This window comes from Stomoxys calcitrans, chromosome 3 (assembly GCF_963082655.1).
Source record: "Stomoxys calcitrans chromosome 3, idStoCalc2.1, whole genome shotgun sequence".
NCBI lineage: Eukaryota > Metazoa > Arthropoda > Insecta > Diptera > Muscidae > Stomoxys > Stomoxys calcitrans.
Genome location: NC_081554.1, coordinates 11708871 through 11731272, shown reverse-complemented (window position 1 = coordinate 11731272; position 22402 = coordinate 11708871). Strand labels below are relative to the sequence as shown.

At 36.3% G+C, this 22402-nt stretch overlaps 1 protein-coding gene across 1 annotated transcript in view; it reads right to left on the bottom strand.

Annotated features, from left to right (window-relative positions):
• LOC106084504 (uncharacterized) overlaps positions 1-22402 on the bottom strand; it is an 89460-nt gene that overhangs the window by 38282 nt on the left and 28776 nt on the right. Inside the window, exons 3-8 of the mRNA XM_059365399.1 lie at positions 5584-5701; positions 5281-5470; positions 5077-5222; positions 2954-3192; positions 2760-2894; positions 1685-2248 (exon numbers count right to left, since the gene is read on the bottom strand). Coding sequence (XP_059221382.1) covers positions 1685-2248; positions 2760-2894; positions 2954-3192; positions 5077-5222; positions 5281-5470; positions 5584-5701 — 1392 coding nt within the window. The remainder of the gene's footprint in view (positions 1-1684; positions 2249-2759; positions 2895-2953; positions 3193-5076; positions 5223-5280; positions 5471-5583; positions 5702-22402) is intronic.

Sequence of the window (22402 nt, the reverse complement as noted above, 5' to 3'; positions counted from 1 at the left end):
CTCTCCGTATTTTTGGACATCCTCATTCACTGTGCAAAACGTGAGTCTATCGATCTGCTTTACCATAGACGTGGCCGTCGGTCTTCACCCAGGAGAGAATGCCAAATCTTCCGAAACGTATCTTATTTGCAAGCGAATATAGGTCTGTTTTTAATGGAATGATGTATAAAGAAGTCAGGTCCCCACATCGTACTTGCTGGCTTCGTGTGCTACGCTGCACCCCAAAATAGGTCCCGATTTAACTATATGATAATTTAGAAGGTTAGGAGACCGCCCAAAATGCTAAGCCTCGAATATTAACATCAGGATGGAACTCTACCCCCAAATAGCCTTACATTTAAGTCCCATTGTGGTCCAGTCTGTATATGTGGCCTTGGGAGTTTTTGTGTGGTATTTGGCCTCCTAGGCACTTGTCCCCAAAATGTTGGTTCAAAAAATGATAACCCCAAAGACTTTTAATTTGACTACATATTTCCCCTGATGGGGCATATCAGCCTTATTCACAAAACTTTATGTTGCCTTAAAATAGATTTATTTGACAGTTCTATAAAGGAAATCCGTAAAATAAATCTTTTTCAAATCTACATTAAGTTTTGTGAATACGGCCTTATATCCGTAAGTAGGGTGGGCGGATTTGCTCCCAAATTGTGGTATCCACCCGCTCTGCTAGGAAATAGATCTGGCAACCTATCGTTTATCGCAATATTCGATATTTGTTATAACCAATATCGATAGTTTCGATACTATCGTTAATTTCCCATCACTTATATTTCAAACGCAAATGAGAAGAAAAAAAATCAGGAGATCGAGTTATATAGAAGCAATATCAATGCACAGACCGAATAAAACCAAATTTAAAAAAGTCAGTTGAAAGTCATTAGGAAGATTATTGTACAAAATTGTATCCCTATCGGGTGAAAATTGCGCCCTCTATAGGCGCAATGTTTCTTATAGGATATATTCAGTGTCGGTTCGCATAACTTGTTTTTAATTATGTAAAAAATGTAACTTTGCCCATAGTATCGATAGGGAAGATATCAATCGACATTCATCGATCGATAGTGCCATCGATATTTTTCCAGCTCTACTACAAAAGAACTTTCATTTGAGTACGACATTGTCCCAGTCAGCCTACATATCCTTTTGGAGGATATGTATTTGGCTCCATACAATTGGAGCCAAATTTTTAAATCACTACTCTATTCTCAAAGACCTTTCATATAGATTTCCAATTTGTTGCTATCTGCATACATGTTCTTTGAGGGAGGTTTTTGGTAGTGGGCGAGTCCCAGACCCACAGGGGCAAATTTTTATAACACATACGTTTTCTACTTCCAAAAACCTTTGATTTGATACCCATACTGTCCCAATCGGTAAATTTGTCCTATTGGGAGGTCTTGTTGAAGAGTTTTTTGGGGATTGGGGCGCCTCGATCGGTCTACATGTCTTTTTGGGGTTTTTTGGTGCTGGTATCCTCAGACTCTTGGACCAATTTGTATATCAGATTCGTATTTTGCTCTGAAATACCATCATGTGATACCCATATTGTTTGAAACGTTTTATATGTTAATTTAGAAGGTTTTTTGGGGAAGGCCTGGCCCCTCCAATATTTGACCCCAGAGTTTTCTACCGGTCTTGTGTTTTTGAGTTACCATAGGGGTACAGAAAAAAATCTTGTACTTACATTTAACTAGAATCGATGAGAAAGCCGAATACATGATGAACATTATCGAATAGAAACAGTAACGGAAATTATTTAAGGCATTCTCCGCCTCATTGCCAATTCCATAATAGAGGAATCCAATCATTAGCGCTGTCACCAGATGTATAATGAATCGCATGAGGGTCAGTGATTTGTCCCGCCACAAAATCAAAAATGTCCTCAGCAGTAGAATGCCCAATTGGCGATAAAAAGGTGTGGCATAGATATTTTCACTTTTGCATAAATTTTTTGATTTTTGCGAAGGACAACAGCCATTTTCTACTGTTGAGGCTCCATCATCTTTGGCATTGTTATAATCACTGAGTATACCGTGGGAATCACCTATGCGGGAAGTCATTTCCTTAATGGGTGTCAGAGGTTTATGATGGCTATTGTGATAATGATATGGATGGGCGGAAGCGGTGGTGTTGGGACCATTTGTATATGGGCCATTTAGAGAGCCATTAGCAGTGTGTGTAGCAGGCAAAGGAGTTGAGAGCGCAGGAGCAGTAACAGGTGTCATAAGGCCAGAGGCCATCATTTTGTCTATTGGGGATTAAAAGGAAAGTTAAAAAGTTTTTATAAAGGAATCATACTCCTACTGTCAAAACCACTTATATGTTTGTACTCGTTTCATTCGCCAATTCATAGATATCAGCTGTTTTCCCTCCATGACAACAGCTGATATCGATGAACTGGTGAACGAATCTAGTGCAAAACATTATCGTGTTTTATTTACGCTGCGCTTTAAAAAAGTATTTTATATTGTGGAAATCACGACTAATCGATAATTATAATCTGCTATCGCATGATATCGATAACTTTCCAGTACAACTTTGCGCTGATTTGCTATCCAGAATATTTAACTAGAATAAAACACGTGATTAGTCCTATCCAAAGCAAAGCAGATATTCTGAATAGAACTCCAGTGCAAAGTTATACTAGAGAGTTATCGATAACAAGTGATAAAAATAATAATAACCGATAAATCGGGATTCGCATTGTGTAGTAGTAGTTAAAACAGCACATGTTAGTGGTCTTGTTAGTAAAATCTCACCTATTTTCTGCATTGCTTCCATTTGTTTGGCTCGGGCAGCTTTCGTTTGCCGATAACTGTTGTTGCGGCCATTTTCAATTTTCGCTATAAGTTTGTCGTTTTGTGGTCCATAATCATCGGTGGCTATTTCCATTACTGTAAAAACGAAATTTTTTAAATAGACTTTTTTTGTTTTAATTTGTTTTTTCACTTACAATAATCAGCGGGATTGTAGGACTCAGGGCATTGCAAACCAACATCTGCCAGAAATGGCACCAGATTCTGTGTTCCTCCAGAATAAATGCAACTACCTCCGGCTATGGCATACAAATGGTCAAACATTTCAAATGTTAGCGCACTTGGCTGATGAATTGTGCATATGACGGTGCGTCCTTCTAAGGCTAACTTCTTGAGCAGGGATATACATTGATTGGAGGTAGAACTGTCAAGACCACTGTAAGAGAAATAAACAGGTAACATTTTGTTAGGTGTGGCTGAATCGAATGGAATTTTCTACAGGCGGAATATTTAAATAATGTTGCCATGTAGACCGATCTCTCGATTTAAGGTTTTGGGCCCATAAAAGGCGCATTTATTGTCCGATGTCACCGAAATTTGGGACAGTGAGTTAAGTTAAGCCCCTCGCCATATTTCTGCAATTTGGCCTAGATCGGTCCAGATTTGGATAGAGCTGCCATATAGACCGATCTCACGATTTAAGGTTTTGGGCCATAAAAGGCGCATTTATTGTCCGATTTCGTCGAAGTTTGGGATAGTGAGTTGTGTTAGGCTCTTCGACATTTTTCTGAAACTTGGCCTAAATTGGTCCAGATTTTGATGTAGCTGCCATCAACGATCTCTCGATTTAAGGTTTTGGGCCTATAAAAGGCGCATTTATTGTCCGATTTTGCCGAAATTTGGGACAGTGAGTTGTGTTAGGCCCTTCGACATCCTGCTTCAATTTGGCTCAGATCAGTCGAGACTTAAATATAGCTGCCCTAAATACCGATCTCTCGATTTAAGGTTTTGAGTCCACAAAAGCCGCATTTATTGTCCGATGTCACCGAAATTTGGGACAGTGATTTAAGTTAAGCCCCTCGAAATATTTCTGGAATTTGGCCTACATCGGTCATATAGACCGATCTCCGATTTAAGATTTTGGCCCCATAAAAGGCGCATTTATTGTCCGATGTCGCTGAAATTTGGGACAGTGAGTTAAGTTAAGACCCTCGACATATTTCTGCAATTTGGCCTAGATCGGTCCAGATTTGGATATAGCTGCCATATAGACCGATCTCCGATTTAAGGTTCTAGATCCATAAAAGGCGCATTTATTGTTCGATTTCGCCGAAATTTGGGACAGCGAGTTTTGTTAGGACTTTCGATATTTTCCTGAAACTTGGCCCAAATCGGTCCAGATTTGGATATAGCTGCCATATAGACCGATCTCTCGATTTAAGGTTTTGGGCCCATAAAATGCGCATTTATTGTCCAATTTCGCCGAAATTTGGGACAGTGAGTTGTGTTAGGCTCTTCGACATTTTTCTGCAACTTGGCCCAAATAGGTCCAGATTTGGATATAGCTGTCATATAGACCGATATCTCGATTTTAAGTCTTGGCCCCTTAAAAGGCGCATTTATAATCCGATTTTACTGAAATTTGACACTGTGACTTATGTTAGGCTTTTCGACATCGGTGTCGTATGTGGATCAGATCGGTTTATTTTTAGATATAGGTACTAAAAGCACCAATATTTTGTTATACACAATTGAACAATGACTTGTACTTATTAGTATTTGGTTCAAATCGAAACATATTTCGAAATAGCTGCTAGGGGCATAAGGCATGCATTTTTCACCGGATTTTACATATATACCCGAGGTGGTGGGTATCCAAAGTTTGGCCCGGCCGAACTTATCGCTTTTTACTTGTTTTATTTTATTTATTTTGTTTTATTTAATTTTATTTTCATAGAATCGGATATTGTCCGGCTGCAGACCAGAGGGTAATCTGTCTCTATTACAAATAGAACAACAAAAACCCCTTTTTTAAGTTAGGTAGAAAATGTGTTTTTTGCTTTGGCATTTGATCGCGATTTCGTCTGGTACCACACAAAATGCTATAAAAACCAATTTTTGACCAAACTTTAAAAAAAGGGATTTTGTTGTTCTATTTGTAATAGAAACAGATTACCCTTTACTTTGTTTTATTTATTTATTTATTTATTTTCACTTGTTTTTGTTTTAATTTATTCTGTTCAACCAAATTTGCCTAGGCGTACATTTAGGACTAATCTATAATTCGTTCTACTCCTTGTTGCATTAAGACTTTACATACCTTGTAGGCTCATCTAATATTAACACTGGTGGGTTATTGACCAATTCCAAAGCAATTGATAATCGTTTCTTTTGGCCGCCTGAGAGTTTACCCGTTCTGGTATGACGATTTTCATACATGCCTATAGCTTCCAGGATCTTTTTTACCTATAAACATAAAGATTATATTAATGTTGGAATGAAATGCTTCGCTAAACTACTATACCCTTTCTCTTTTGGCACTTTTGCTCATGTGGGTACCAATTTTTAAATTGGCAGAAAAATGCATGGCTTCTTTCACCGTCAAATACGGCTGGAGACTAGTATCCTGTGTAATAAATGCAACATTTGGTTTGAAGGCCTTTATGTCACGCACCTCATCGTTGACCATTACATCGCCGCTATAGCCAAAGGCTCTACAATTTTGAATACGTTTTTTGAAGTTGGAGAAAAAAAGGGGGAGATGGGGAGAAAATGGGTTGTTGTTATGAATTTTTGTTTCATTGCTAAAATATGAAGGTTACATTACGTATATCCTGAGAGTATATTCAGACAGGTGCTCTTCCCCGCTCCTGAGGGTCCTACAACGGCACTTAGTTCGCCAGCTTTGAAGAATCCCGTGATGCCATGGAGAATGTCTTTGGTTTCTGAAAGCAGAACAAATTTAAAATAAAAACATTATATTAAATGCAGTAGTGGTCGTATACTTAGGACACCATTTTTAATTTTGAAAATTTTACGTTTTATTGAAAATATAGGAAAAAAAGTTGCTGAGTTTAACAAAAACAAAAGGCAAGCAAATACAATGTTTTTTAGGGGCCATTATATCTTAACATGTCCGTCTTTAGCGCAAAATGAATTCAAATCCCGGCGAAACATCAGAAAAAAAATTTCAGCGAGTGCAGGCGACAATTTTGGGGTATTACCTTTGGTAATCAGCGCCAAGCCATTCCGACTCGACAATAAAAAGAAGATCAGTTAACTCCAATAAATAGTTGGGTAGCCCCTTAATGCAAGTACTGCTCCTCGACCTGGAGGAAGACTCGCTGTTAACTTTTTCAGCGGCTCTGGGGGATATTTTGCAAAATTCTTGTTAATTTTGGAATAACTCATCCTGATTTTAACTTGTTTTCCACCCCAAAGCTCTCTCGTCTAGCGTTCGAAGCCATCAATACAACTTCCAACAGATGAACAAAATCATGTGTAGTACGGAAGAAGTGTAATTTGCCACAGACATAATGTCTGTCATTACATAAATATACATGCATTGGGAAAAAGGTCAGCTAATAGACAGGCTGGTCGAGCGTGGTTAATGTGGTAATTGTATCATAGATGCGTTTTCGCTATTCATACGATTCAAATACAACATACCAACGCACGGCCCTTGAAGCCATCACACCTAATATGATTGAAAAGTCTTCTAGCCAAAGTCGAAACGTGTCCCATAGTGGTTGGTGTGTGTTGCTATCTTTGGCTTTCCTCTTCCATTTGCATCTCCGTCAATTTGGCCCAAGTTGGGCCAAACAGTTCCTCGGAATATAAGCGGAATGTCGCCAACTAGCTTAAGAACGCCTGCTGCTGTGGGCTTGCTTTGCCATAGCTCTGCCTTATCAAGTGTTACAGTTTATGGCAACAAGGCGGTTATCGAAATCGTAATCAACTACATATTTTGCTCAAGATCAAAGGTTTTTAATCAAAATCAAACTTCCGGTTATTAACAACAAAGTTTAAAACATTGCAGCTATGAATATGTAGCCAAATTAGAAGAATTCCCGCTGTATGCGTTCGTCCAAAATTAGTGGGTTGGAATTTCTCTCATACTATATCCAAAGATCCTAGCTTCAGCCATGGAAGATAAACTAGCAATATACGGACTTTGTTGTTAAAAACCAGAAGTTCGATTGAATTAAGACCTATAGTCTTTGACAAAAAAAAAAAATCTTAGAACACGTCGTAGCTTACGCTTAGTGTATTTTTTGTTGTCGATGGGAAATTGACTTGAACCTAATGTATTGGGTTGCCCAAAAAGTAATTGCGGATTTTTTAAAAGAAAGTAAATGCATTTTTATAAAAACTTAGAATTAACTTTAATCAAATATACTTTTTTTACACTTTTTTTTTTAAAGCAAGCTAAAAGTAACAGCTTATAACTGACAGAAGAAAGAATGCAATTACAGAGTCACAAGCTGTGAAAAAATTTGTCAACGCCGACTATATGAAAAATCCGCAATTACTTTTTGGGCAACCCAATATAAGCCTTGCAAAGTTTTTGTTTAACTATTGGACAGGGGCAAACTTATCACATATCAATGGGTACAGTCCGATTCAAGTTTAAGCTCAATGATAAAGGTCCTTCTTTTATAGCCGAGTCCGAACGGCATGCCGCAGTGCGACACCTCTTTTGAGGAACATGGCATAGTTCCTCACAAATGTCGCCAGCATTAGGAGGGGATAACCACCGCAGAAAATTTTCTCTGATGTTCTCGCCAGGATTCGAACCCAGGCGTTCAACGTCATAGACGGACATGCTAACCTCTGGCTACGGTGGCATCCAGCCTCTTTAGACTACGAAACTCAAAATTTGAAAACATAATTCAAAAGTTCTCCGTTTTATGTCGCCTGTTTTACTTGCACACTCACATATAAACAATTGAGAATTTTACATTTCTTCCATCTGAATTCCTTTTTGAAGTGAAATATTCGAAAAAATTCTTTGTTGAGAAATTTCCTTTTATTAAACCGTAAAATATCAATGCAGTTTGAATATGGTAATAAAATGCACAAATTCACGTGATTAGCTTTAATTTTATGCTTTTATTTTTGAAAGTCATTATACTGCCAAAATGCTATAAAATTACTGAATTACTGATAACATCCAAAATGTGTTATATTCATCATTTCAACGAAAATTCAACGCAATACAAATTAGACCATATTTGCTAGTCACTTTTATTTCCTTAACCCTTTCACTGCCGATGTCGTCTACAGAGAAATTGACATTAAGAGCCCACTGTTCAATACTTATATGATTTGTATACCCTCCACCATAGGATGGGGGTATACTAAATCCGTCCGTCTGTCTGTCGCAAGCACGCTGAATTTCGAAGAAGTAAAGCTAGCCGCTTGAAATGTTTCACAAATACTTCTCATATGTGTAGGTCAGTTAAGATTGTAAATGGGTCATAAACCGATCTTGGATCTTGACTTCTTGAGCCACTAGATGGCGCAATTCTTATCCGATTTGGCTGAAATTTTGGATGTCGTGTTTTGTTATGACGTCCAATAACTGTGCCAAATGTAGGTCAGTTAAAATCGGTCCACAACCTGATATAGCTGCCGTATAGATTCATCTGGGATCTTGAATTTTCGATAGCGACATTATTATCCGACTTGGCTGGAATTTTTTTACAACGGCTTCTCCTATGACCTTCAACATACGTGTTAAATATGATCCGAATCGGTCTATAGCTTGATACAGCTCCCATATAAACCGATCTCCTGATTTTACCTCTTGAGCCCCAAAATGACGCAATTCATATTTGAATTAGCTGATGTTGGGTGTGCACTTGTGCAATAGTGTGTGTGTGTATTTGTCTACCACTATTTTAGACCAATGGTTTCTTGGGCAATTTCGTCGCAAATTTTGATTTTGATAATCGCCTTTATGGAGAGTCTCGTTGTTATACTTTCTTCCAAATTTGAAAATTTTTACATAATCTGAAAATTTGTACAAACTTTAAAAATTTTTAGAACACACTTTTTGCTGACTTTTTAAATTTTTTTTTTGCTATGCTATTCTTATTATTTGAAAATTTTTACAAGACTAGAAAATTTTTACAAGACTAGAAAATTTTTACAAAATTTGAAAATTTTTACAAAATTTGAAAATTTTTACAAAATTTGAAAATTTTTACAAAATTTGAAAATTTTTACAAAATTTGAAAATTTTTACAAAATTTGAAAACTATTATTAAATTTGAAAATTTTTACAAAATTTGAAAATTTTTACAAAATTTGAAATTTTTTACAAAATTTGAAATTTTTTACAAAATTTGAAATTTTTTACAAAATTTGAAATTTTTTACAAAATTTGAAAATTTTTACAAAATTTGAAAATTTTTACAAAATTTGAAAATTTTTAAAAAATTTGAAAATTTTTACAAAATTTGAAAATATTTACAAAATTTTAAAAATTTTACAAAATTTGAAAATTTTTACAAAATTTGAAAATTTTTATAAAATTTGAAAATTTTTACAATATTTGAACATTTTTACAATATTTGAAAATTTTTACAAAATTTGAAAATTTTTACAATATTTCAAAAATTTTACAAAATTTAAACATTTCTCCAAAATTTAAACATTTTTACAAAATTTTTTAATTATTATTTCAAAATTTAAAAATTTTTGTTTGTTTCTCTTTCGAGACGAGCTCAATGATCGGAAAAGGAAAGCCAAAGAGAGCAACACACACCAACCACTATGGACTGTTTCGTCTTCGGTTAGAAGACTTCAACCATATTAGGTGTAATGGCTTCAAGGGCCGTGAAACAACAAAATTTTAACATTTCTAAAAAATTTTAAAATTTTTTATAAATTTGAAAATTTTTACATATATGAAAATCTTTAAAAACTTGAACATTTTTACAAAGTTTGGACATTTTTACAAAATTTGAACATTTTTAAAAAATTTGAATTTTTTACAAAATGGCCGTACAAAAGATAATTGCTTTTATTCCAGACTTAAATGGTGTGAGTTGCCTTTGGAAGGGGGAAAGCTGTAAGGGTATAAATTATGTTTTTTTTATCTGAATTCAATATTTGTGAGCATTGTGATGTCGTCACCTGACATGCCAAAGGGCATTATGACAAAATTCTTTCAAAAGATAAAATTGAATGAAATAATATTAGGAAACTCCACAGGGCTAAAATATATGTGGTACACCGAAAAAACTTGGTTTTTGGATCAATAAGTCTATATGTCTGTCATCTTGACTTCGTGAGTCACTAGAGGGCACGATTCTTATTCGAATTGGCTGAAATGTAACATAACGTATTTTGTTATGACGTCCAATAACCGTGCCAAATATGGTTCAAATCAGCCCATAACCTGATTTAGCTGCCATATAAACCGATCTCGGAGCTTGACTTCTTGAGCCACTAGAGGGAATGATTCTTATCCGATTTGGCTGAAATTTTACATGATGTATTTTGTTATGACATCCAATAACTGTGCCAAATATGTTTTAAATCGGTCCATAACCTGATATAGCTGCGATATAAACTCATATGGGGTCTTAACTTCTTGAGCCTCTAGAGAGCGCAATTATTATCCGATTTGGCTAAAATTGTGTACAACGGTCCTATGACCTTCAACATACGTGTCATATATGGTCTGAATCGGTCTGTAGCCTGACAGATCCTATATAAACCGATCTTACTTCTTAAGCCCCTAAAGGGCGCAATTCTTATTCGAATTGGCTGAAATTTTACACAATGACTTCTACTATGTTCTCCAACATTCAATTCAATTATCTTACCATAGCTTGGTACAGCTCAAATAGCATAGATTTTTTTACTTTATCCTTTGTTTGCCTAAAAAGAGATACCGGGAAAAGAACGCGACAAATGGTGTAGATTCGACCCTACCGAACTTAGCACGCTTTTACTTGTTGTTATAATTTTTTTGCTTGAGTGTATTAACGGCACTGTTCTTATATTTACATATTAATGGTGGACAACAGAACACGCATTTAGTCAATTTAATTTCGATTTTGTGTGACATTGTTGTTGTGCTAAAACCCACATTTTCGTATTTTCTTAAATTTGATTTGAGTAATTAACTAGGTTATTATATTGTTGTATATCGATTCAGCCCAAATTTGGCATTTATATTAAAGGCCATAACAGAAGTCATCGTGTGAAAGTTCACTTAAATCGAATTAAAATTGCGTCCTCGAGGGGCTCAAGATGTCAAATCGGTTGATCACTATGTATGGGAGCTGTATTGAGTTATAGAAAGAATTGGATCATACTTCGGGTGTAAGTTCAACGTGCAGATGTTCAGTCAAATCAGATTATAATTGCGCCCTCTAAGATCTTAAGAAATCATATCGGTTGAGCGGTATATATGGGAGCGAGATCCAAATATGAAACGATATGGCCATTTTCAATCCTCATTGACCTACGTCGAAAAAGTATCTGTGCAAAACTGGATGCCGATTGCTTTGTTCGTTCAAAATACATTAATTGATAATTTTTCCTCGGATTGACTCGATTGACTATCAACGTCCTCTCAGAGGACATTTTGCTACAGACAAGCCAACAATTAAAAATTCTCGAAAAAAACATTTCTGTGCTTCTTTGCACTCCAATTAAGTAGTTGCAAAGAAAAAATAATTTTATTATTACTGCTTTTAATTTGATAGTGCAAGGGTTAATAATCCAAATATTTGTTTATCAAATTTCACATATAAACAAATCCGATTAAGGTTGCAATGTTGTAAGAGCCACGTGTATTGTTAAAAAAAACATATATTTGCATTGTATTAGGTGATAACCGTTATGCATTGTTGTTGAATTATGCTTTATAAATTACAAAATTATTCAAGTACTAATGTAGGATTGTAAAAAAAGTTGTTTAAATCTAAGCAAAAAACTTATTTAAAAAATTCCCACCTTCCACACTCCATTATGCAACAGTGGGTAGACTTCTCTTACATCAATCAGTGAAGTTGAATTCAAGTTTTTAGCTCAATGATAAAGGATCTTCTTTAAATTGTGGAGTTTTAACAGCGTTCTGCTGAGCGTGGAGGCCACAGTAGCGCAGAGTTTAGCATGTCCGCCTATGACGCAGAACGCCTGGTTTCGAATCCTGGCGAGACCATCAGAAAACATTTTCAGCGGTGGTTTTCCCCTCCTAATGCTGGCAACATTTGTGAGATACTATGCCATGTAAAACTTCTCTCTAAAGAGGTGTCGCACTGCGGCACGCTGTTCGGACTCGGTTATAGAACGGAGGCCCCTTATCATTGAGCTTAAACTTGAATCGGACTGCACTCATTGACATGTGAGAAGTTTGCCCCTGTTCCTTAGTATAATGTTCATGGGCATAATTTGCAATTTTTTTTTTGCCGCTGAGCGACACTTCCAAAGGTGTCATTCAAACGGAAGGCTTCAAAAATATAGCCAACGCTGAAATTATTTTCACTATTCGAACCAAGCAGCTTTGACGCTGCAAATCAATCAGATACCTTCCCTTTAAAGAATCGATTGATTTATGTATTCCAAAACTATAAAAGTCATACGAGTAAGACTTGATTTTGGGTTATGGCTTCAAGCTTTTTTGAGAATTCCTCATTTCATATCATCTTGCATGAAATTTTATACACTACCCTTTTATAATTTTATCAAGCAGGGTCATAGCCAAATCAATCAGATAATTTCCCTATATAAAATCGATTAATTTATGTATTGCAAGCTTACAAAAGTCATTCGTTGCATTTTGATTATGACTATAAACTTCTTTGAAAATTCATCATTTCATATCATTTTGCATGAAACTTTATACACTGCCCTTTTATAAGTTTATCAATTCTCAATAATTTGTTTTGCAAAAAATGCCATGTACCATGCCATTTGTTTTTCTTCCGGTGTATAATTTTTTATCTAACAATTGTGGCAACGCACCCCATGATATATGTGTCAAAGTCAGTACACGTGCACTTAAGCGATAGTAAAACACAATGAAGGGATTTCCATTGCGAGTTCACAGTGAACTCAAAATGAGACCGCAAAAAAGATCGACAATTTGTTTTCATTTCGACAGCAAAGCGATATGTTCGATGATAATGCTTGGGAATGAGAGGTTCATTACATTATGACGATTATGGGGCAATATTTTGTATGTCAGAACAAAGTAATATAAAGAAAAAAAAAAAAACAAATTATACGTATGTATATAATTATAATCACATCCAATTATATCTATATAGACCTATGTATGTATATTGAAAGAAAAAAAATCTTGGTGAATTATCAAAATTTAAAAAAATACAAAAAAAAATATTAAGATTAAAAAAAAGTAAAAGAAAAAACTCAAAAATTATAAAATTCAAACTTGTCTGTAAAAGATGACCCATATAATTAAAACAACAAGTAAAAAGGCGAACAAGACCTTAAATCGAGAGATCGGTGTGAATGGCAGCATATCCAAATCTGAACCGATCTGAACCATATTCCAGGAAGATATCGATGGACCTAATTTAACTCACTGTCCCAAATTTCGACGAGATCGGATAATAAATGGGCCCAAAACCTTAAATCGAGAGATCGGTCTATATGGCAGCTATATCCAAATCTGGACCGATCTGGGCCAAATTGAAGAAGGACATCGACTGGCCTAGCACAACTAACTGTTCCAAATTTTGGCAAAATCCGACAATAAATGCGCCCAATATCTTAAATCGAGAGATCGGTCCATTTCCAAATCGGACGGACATGGCTAGATCGTCTTAGAATATAAATAGAATATAAATACTTTATAGGGTCGAAATGGATATTTCGATGTGTTGCAAACGGAATAACAAAATAAATATACCCCCATCCTTCGGTGGTGGGTTCGGCCGGGCCGAATCTTATATACCCTCCACCATGGATCGCATTTATCAAGTCTTTTGAATAATTTTTTCAAATATATAAGCCATATCAAGTAATTGATCGATATGGACCGTACATGTCATGCCGTACAAGTCAGAAAAATATCACTTCCAAAATGTCAGGCAAATTGAGTAATTATTGCGCCCTCAAGAGGTTCAGAAAGTCCAAATTGGGAGACAGCTATATCAGGTTATGACAGCTATATCAGGTTATAAACCGATTTAGATCAAAATTGGCACAGTTGTTGGAAGTCATACCAAAACGATATGTGGAAAATTTCAGCCAAATCGAATAAGAATTGCGCCCTCTAGAAGCTCAAGAAGTCTACTCGGGAGATCGATTTATAAGGCAGCTACATCAGGTTATGGACTGATTTAGAACAGATGTTGGAAGTCATAATAAAACACCTCACTCAAAATTTCGAATAAGAATTTCGCCCTCTAGAAGCTCAAGAAATCTAATCGGGAGATCGGTTTATAAGGCAGCTACATCAGGTTATAGACTGATTTAGACCATACTTGGCACAGTTGTTGAAAGTCATTCCAAAACAACATGTGCAACATTTCAACTAAATTGGATAACAATTGCGCCCTCTAGAGGCTCAAGAAGTCTTATCGGGAGATTGGTTTTAATCAGAGCTAAATCAGGTTATGAACTGATTTAGACCATTCTTGGTTCAGTTGTTTATGGTCAAACCAAAACACTTCATTCAATATTTCAGCCAAATTGGATGATGATTGCGCCCTCTAGAAACTCAAGAAGTCAAGGCCCAAGATTGGTTTATATGACAACTATATCAAAACGTGAACCGATTTGACCCATTTACAATCCCAATCGTCCTACACTAATAAGAAGTATTTGTGCCAAATTTTAAGCACATAGCTTTATTCCTTCGAAAGTTAGCGTGCTTTCGACAGATAGGCGGACGGACATGTCTAGATCGACCTAGAATTTCATGACGATCAAGAATAATTATACTTTATGGGGTCTTAGAGGAATATTTTGAGATGTTACAAACGATATGACAACATTAGTATACCCCCATCCTATGGTGGAGGGTATAAAAACAAAAATATATGACAAAATTAACTCGATGGACACTGACGAGAACATCAGAAAATATTTAAGTTCTGATAATCCCTTCAAATACTCAGCTTAGGTAGTATATAATCACTTAAACAACTTTAAGTTCATTACGATTATAAAGAAGTGACATTTGTAAGGCTTTCAGGCATGTTAAACTTCTCCAAGAAGCGGTGTCGCCTATTGAGCTAAATCTTTAATCGAATAGCACTTATTGATATCAGAGAATTTTGCAAATTTGGTTCACATCTCTCAATGTTATAAGTAAACAAATTAGCAAATTAGGAATATGAATTTTTTACAAATTCACCACCTATAAATATTGCGTTCATTATGGAGAAGATAGCTTCAACTAAATAAAGCCTTAACACCTAAAAGTATCTGAAAGTGGTGAAAATCTACCGAGAATCGAAATCGCGCCATTCTATAGTCGATTTAGTGGTATATTCTGGATTTAATTTTTCATTGTAAAATACTCGATCGTAAAAAGCTCGTCTCGAGAGAGAAATGCAAGTTTTTGAGGTTTTTATCGGGACTGGAACCGAAGGCTTTCGTGCAATAAGCCAATAGCCCACTATAGTGGCCCTTTTCACATTTGTGCCCAAAGTTTTCAGTCAAGAATTTAGCATAAAAAAAAAAATTAATTTTTTTCTGGATTACTGATATTTTTCTTCGGGTGTATCGATGCATAACGCAAATTATTTTTTATAATAGCTGTACTGATAACTGAAACAATGAAATTATTAAAAAATTTATATGAAATTGGAACAATGCAAATTTAATGCAAAATTTTGCAATTAATTGGAACACTTCGCCCTTATTGAAGAAGGAATATTTCATTGTGGTGTTTCAATAGAACATGACCTTTAAAACTTGAAGTATTTTTATATCCGTTACCATCACTGCTGCACAGGTTATTTTAAAACTCAACATTTATCGGTAATGTCAAGGAAAAGAAGAGTAGTTGGGTTATTTTCTTAACAAGACTGATTGAGTTTCAATTTCATGATTTTGTGAAGGTGTATAGGTAGATATGATGATGAACGTCTAGCTTCGAATACTGTCTAGAATATCAGTAAAACATTTTCAGCGGTTGTTTTGTACTTTTGTTTTGTTAGCCGCTTATGACGCTTAACGTCTGGGTTTGAATCTTGGCAGGAACATCAGAAAAAAATTTCAGCGGTGGTTATCCCCTCCTAATACTGGCGACATTTGTGAGGTACTTTGCCATGTAAAAGTTTCTCCCCAAAGAGGTGTCGCTCTGCGGCACGCAGTTCGGTCTCGGCTATAAATAGGAGGTCCATTATCATTGAGCTTAAATTTGAATTCCTGTTCCTCGACGGAATTTACATTTGCATTCTGTCGACATTGTATGTAAGGTATTAGGCCATGCAAAAATTTTTTTCCGAAGAGGTGTCACCCAGCGACATTTGGACTCGTTTATTAAAATTTGCACCATTATCATTGAGCATACCAAATTGGTCTGAAATGATGTTTCATTTTGACTTTCAACGCTTATGGCAAGTACAGTTTTAATCGGTTTATATCTGATACAATATAAACAGAAGTCCCAAATCCAATTTGGCTGCAAATTGTCTTTCGTCAAGGCCTGTAATACTCATTCCAGGTATGGTCTAAATCGGTTTAAACCCTGAAGAAAAGTCGTTTGAACAATTGAAAGTGTGCTTAGTTCGGCTGGGCCGAATCCCTCTACCATGCATCTCATTTGTCAAGTTCTTTGCCAGGTATCTCTTTATAGGCAAACAAAGGATAATGGATTAGAATTGCTATGCTATATGAGCTATATCAGGTTATGAACTAATGCGGGTCATTCTTGGAAGAGGTCATAGAAGAAGTCATTGTTCCAAATTTCAGCCAAATGGGATAAGAACTGCGCCCTCTAGAGGCTCAAGAGGTATAATCGGAAGATCGGTTTATAGTGGAGCTATATCATGTTATCGGCCGATTCAGACCATATTTGGCATGTATGTTGAAGGTCGTAAGAGAAGTCGTTGTGCAACCTTTCATTCAAATCAGACAAGAATGGGACCCTATAGGGGCCCATGAAATTAAATTGGGTTATCGGTTTATATGGGAGCTATATCAGTTTTTAGAGCGATTCAGACCATACTTGACACGTATATTAAAGGTCATAGAACAATTCAATGCGCAAATTTAATCCAAATCGGATAAGAACTGCGCCCTCTAGAGGCTCAAGAGGTATAATCGGGGATCGCTTTATCATGTTAAAGTTCGTAGTATCATTGTGCAAAATTTCAACCAAATCGGATAAGAACTTCGTCCTTTAGAGGCTTACGAGGTATAATTGGGAGATTGTTGTATATAAGAGCTATATTAGGATTTAAACCGATCTGTTGAATAACATAAAAACCGTCATAGTACAAAATCTTAGCCAAATCGGATAATGATAACGGCCTCTAGAGGCTCAAGAAGTCAAAGCGGGAAATTGGTTTATATGACAGCTATATCAAAACATGGACCTATTTGGCACATTCGCAAACCTAACTGACCTGCACAAATAAGAAGTACTTGTGCAAAATTTCAAGGACTTCACTTTGCTTCTTCGAAAGTTAGCGTACTTACGAGAAACAGGCAGACAGACGGACATGGCTGAATAGACTTAGAATGTCAAGTCGATAAAGAATATATATACTACGTTGATGAGATTGCAATCATTATTTCGATGTGTTACAAACGTTACCAATTTTCGTCAGGTTTACGTACTAAAATGGATCCAAAATCATTCCTGGCTAAGGACTGCTCACCTTTCAAAAAGAAAGCCAAAGAAAGCCGCCTCCAACATCTTTGCGCCTTAACAGATTTTCCTAAGAAATTCCCTTTAGAATCTGCAGGGGAACTTCTCTCATAACAATGAGTTTTGTTCGATTTAAGTTTGAGATCAATGATAGGGGGCCTTATTTTTATGAAAGAGTACGAACTGAACTGTCAATGAGCGACATCTCTTCGTAAAAGAGATAAGTATCGCCAGCATTACAAACCAAGCGTTCAGTGTTATAAGCTGACATACTAACTAAGCGCCACGAATGCCTCGTGATATAGGTTGAACTAAACACTAGATTTAGACTACATAGCCCATAAGAGGCGCCTCTTTCATCGGATTGAGACGAATTTTCAAACAGTTAACTGCTGAAACGATATACCTGAGTTTGTTACACTATTTAGAGTAAGGTATTAGAAGAAGGAAGGGGCAGACCCTCTTTCTAACTTTAATTTTTCAAATTTTTTCATTCATTAATTTAAGCAACATTTTGTTTACACCCGTTAACGATTTGAAAAATAGTATTTCATTTTTTCATAGTAAGAGAATTGAGCTCCTGGTATCCAAGTCAGCGTTGTGGAATCTGCAAATTTACCCATTAAGGAACAGGGGCAAACTTCTCACACATCAATGAGTGCTATCCCATTTAAGTTTAAGCTCAATGATAAGGGGCTTCCTTTTTATAGCCGAATCTGAACGGCGTGCTGCAGTGCGACACCTCTTTGTGGAGAAGTTTTAACATGGCTGCCATACCATTTCTGCTAACCCAAAAACATGCCAAGCAACATGGAGAAATGCTCCAAGTCAAAACCAAACTAAACGGACATATTTACCGATTGGGGTCATGTGGGTATTAAATAAATGGTATTTGGAAATGGTATACGAATCTGATACACAAATTTTGCCCCAAGATTCTGGGAGAATGTCGTAACGCCAAAGAAACACTACAAGCCCGATGCAGGCAGTTCGGTACAAAATGGGATGGAAATGAAAGGTATTTGAGATTAGATCTGGGGAAGACCAAGTATCTATGGACCGCTCCATTCCCGGAAAAAACTCCAAAAGGACATGTAGACTATCTGACCCTAAAACAAATTTTTTTCGGTGCACCACATATATTTTAGCCCTGTGGAGTTTCCTGATACTATTTCATTAAATTTTATCTTTTGGAAGAATTTTGTCATAATGCCCTTTGGCATATCAGGTGACGACATGGCAATGCTCACAAATATTGAATTCAGATAAATGAAAACATAATTTATACCCTTGCGGCTTTTCCCCTACCAAAGGCTAGTCACATTTTTTATGTCTGGACTAAACGTAATTATCTTTTGTACGGCCATCCATTTTTCCGATTTGAAATACCTTAGGCAACGTGCTAATCAACAATTGTTGATGAATCGAACAGTGATTCATAGTCATGTTGTAGCAGGGCACTCCATGAAAAAGAGTTTGAAAAGCAAAACTGTTATGGAAATAAATATTTCAAATGAAAGAAAACCATACATACATAAATAATTTTTTTTTTTGGGACCACCACAAATGAAAATATGACCAGGGAGGTTTAGACAAAAATGTTTGGACATCAATTAAAAATATATTATAGACATTCCATATACTTTGCTGTGAGTAGCGAGTATAATATATTTCCCCCAGAAGCATTTTGCCATAATTTGACCATTCTTACTTTCTGTGCTTCTCACCTTTCTTTAGGGGGCAATGTCGTTGCTTGCCTGATAAGAAAATTTTTGTCTAGAATGTTAAGACACCGGTTGCCGATAAGAGTCGACAAAGTAACAACAGCTGGTAGCTGATGTTGGTCATGCAATCATCAACTAATCCAACCTGGCCCATAGCTTGCCATTGGCTAATCTCTGATTTGCTTTACTTTTTCCTTTGGCAGGTGTGGTGATTTAATCAAACTAAACAACGGTCACGATAATCATACGAATGGCCAAGTACAACGATCGCCTATTCGAAATTTTATTGCAGGTTGTTCACCACCAAACAACCACTGGTGATTGGTGATATTTCAGACCATGTGATCGATTGGGGGGATAATTTAAATGTTCCCCCTTAATTGGTGAAAAATAGCATTTACGGGATTAATCATAGGGCCCACAAATAAATCATTTTCGAAGGTTGGTTTGGTTTTTGTGGGATTTATGGTATAGAGAGGTGAAATGGAATAGGAAGTATTCTGTTTTTAATGAATTATGATTTATATGGTTGTTTGACAAAGCTAGCAGATTTTCCGCTTACAATTTAAATTGATTTTTTTTTTTCATTTATTTATGGTTTTTTTTTTTATAAAAACTACCCAGACTTTGTTTTGCCCATGTTTGGTCAAGTAATGTCTGGTCTAGGCACAAAATTTAGTCATTGTTATCTATGATAAATTGTTTAAATTTTAAAAGATAACATTAGGATCAAAGTCCCAAATCAAAAATTATATAATTTTAATAATTAAAATTATATTAAAATAAACAAGTAAGGTATGCCAAAAGGCGGGCGGAGCTGACTTTGTAATACCCTTCACCACCGACTCTCTCTGCTATTAAGCAAATGCTGCTAAAGCATGTACAATTGTATAGCGATCCCAATAAAATATGTCCAATACAGCCATTAAAGTGCATATCGGACGAAAGATATATAGGGAAGCAATGCCTAAGCCTGAAGCAATTTTTGAAAAAAAAATTTTACCCAAACTACTTAAGCTCAATTTTGTAAAGATCGGACCAAACAATTGCGCCCCAAATCTTATACAATATATAAAATTCAATTTGTGTTTGTTTGTTTGTTCCGTATAGACTCTCAAACGGCTGAACCGATTACCTTGAAACTTGCACAGATTGTGTAGGTTGGTCTGGAGAAAACATAGGCTATATAATTTTTATACCCTCCACCATAAGATGGGGGGTATACTAATTTCGTCATTCTGTTTGTAACTACTCGAAATATTCGTCTGAGACCCCATAAAGTATATATATTCTTGATCGTCGTGACATTTTATGTCGATCTAGCCATGTCCGTCCGTCTGTCCGTCCGTCCGTCCGTCCGTCCGTCCGTCCGTCCGTCCGTCTGTCTGTCGAAAGCACGCTAACTTCCGAAGGAGTAAAGCTAGCCGCTTGAAATTTTGCACAAATACTTCTTATTAGTGTAGGTCGGTTGGTATTGTAAATGGGCCATATCGGTCAATGTTTTGATATAGCTGCCATATAAACCGATCTTGGGTCTTGACTTCTTGAGCCTGTAGAGTGCGCAATTCTTATCCGATTGGAACGAAATTTTGCATGACGTGTTTTGCTATGATATCCAACAACTGTGCCAAGTATGGTTCAAATCGGTTCATAACCTGATATAGCTGCCATATAAACCGATCTTGGGTCTTGACTTCTTGAGCCTCTAGCGTGCGCAATTCTTATCCGATCAGAATGAAATTTTGCACAACGTGTTTTGTTATGATATCCAACAACTGTGCCAAGTATGGTTCAAATCGGTCTATAACCTGATATAGCTGCCATATAAACCGATCTTGGGTCTTGACTTCTTGAGCCTCTAGAGTGCGCAATTCTTATCCGATTGAAATGAAATTTCGCACGACGTGTTTTCTTATTATATCCAACAACAGTGCCAAGTATGGTTCAAATCGGTCCATAACCAGATATAGCTACCATATAAACCGATCATGGGTCTTGACTTCTTGAGCCTCTAGAATGCGCAATTCTTATCCGATTGGAATGGAATTTCGCACGACGTGTTTTGTTATGATACCCAACAACTGTGCCAAGTATGGTTCTAATCGGTCCATAACCTGATATAGCTACCATATAAACCGATCTTGGGTCTTGACTTCTTGACCCTCTAGAGGGCACAATTCTTATCCGATTTGAATGAATTTTTGCACGAAGTATTTCGTTATGATATCCAACAACTGTGCCAAGTATGGTTCAAATCGGTTCATAAACTGATATAGCTGTCATATAAACAGATCTGGGGATTTGATTTCTTGAGCTTCTAGAGGGCGCAATTTCTATCCGATTTGGCTGAAATTTTGCATGACGTATTTTATTTTTACTTTCAACAACTGGATCAAATAAGGTTCAAATCGGTTCATAACCTGATATAGCTGCCACATAAACCGATCTGGGATCTTGACTTCTTGACCCCTAGAGGTCGCAATTATTATCCGATATGCCTGAAATTTTGTACGTTGGATCCTCTCATGACCATCAACAAACGTGTTTATTATGGTCTGAATCGGTCTATAGCCCGATACAGATCCCATATAAATCGTTCTCTCTATTTTACTTCGGGAGCCCCAATGGGCGCAATTCTTAACGCAACATATAATTTAATTTTGGTCCGAACCGGACCATATCTTGATATCGTTTTAATAGCAGAGTAACTCTTTTCTTATATCCTTTTTTGCCTAAGAAGAGATGCCGGGAAAAGAACTTGACAAATGCGATCCATGGTGGAGGGTATATAAGATTCGGCCCGGCCGAACTTAGCACGCTTTTACTTGTTTGATATCGGGAGGTGGGCGGACTCTCCCTCTTACCCCAAAAGTACTAGCCAAAAATAATCGGGACAATATGGGATTCAAATGAGATGTATTCAGGAGTAGAGTACGAATTTTATAATAAAAGTTGAGTCCAAGTAACTGGGGGACCGCCCCAAAGCCCCAAAACCCCTTAAAATGGGTTTATTTGACGATGATGACAATTTGGGACTCAAATGAAAGGTATTCGGGAGTAGATTTCGAATATAGTCAGGAAGTAGGAATAGGCTTTATAATTTATTG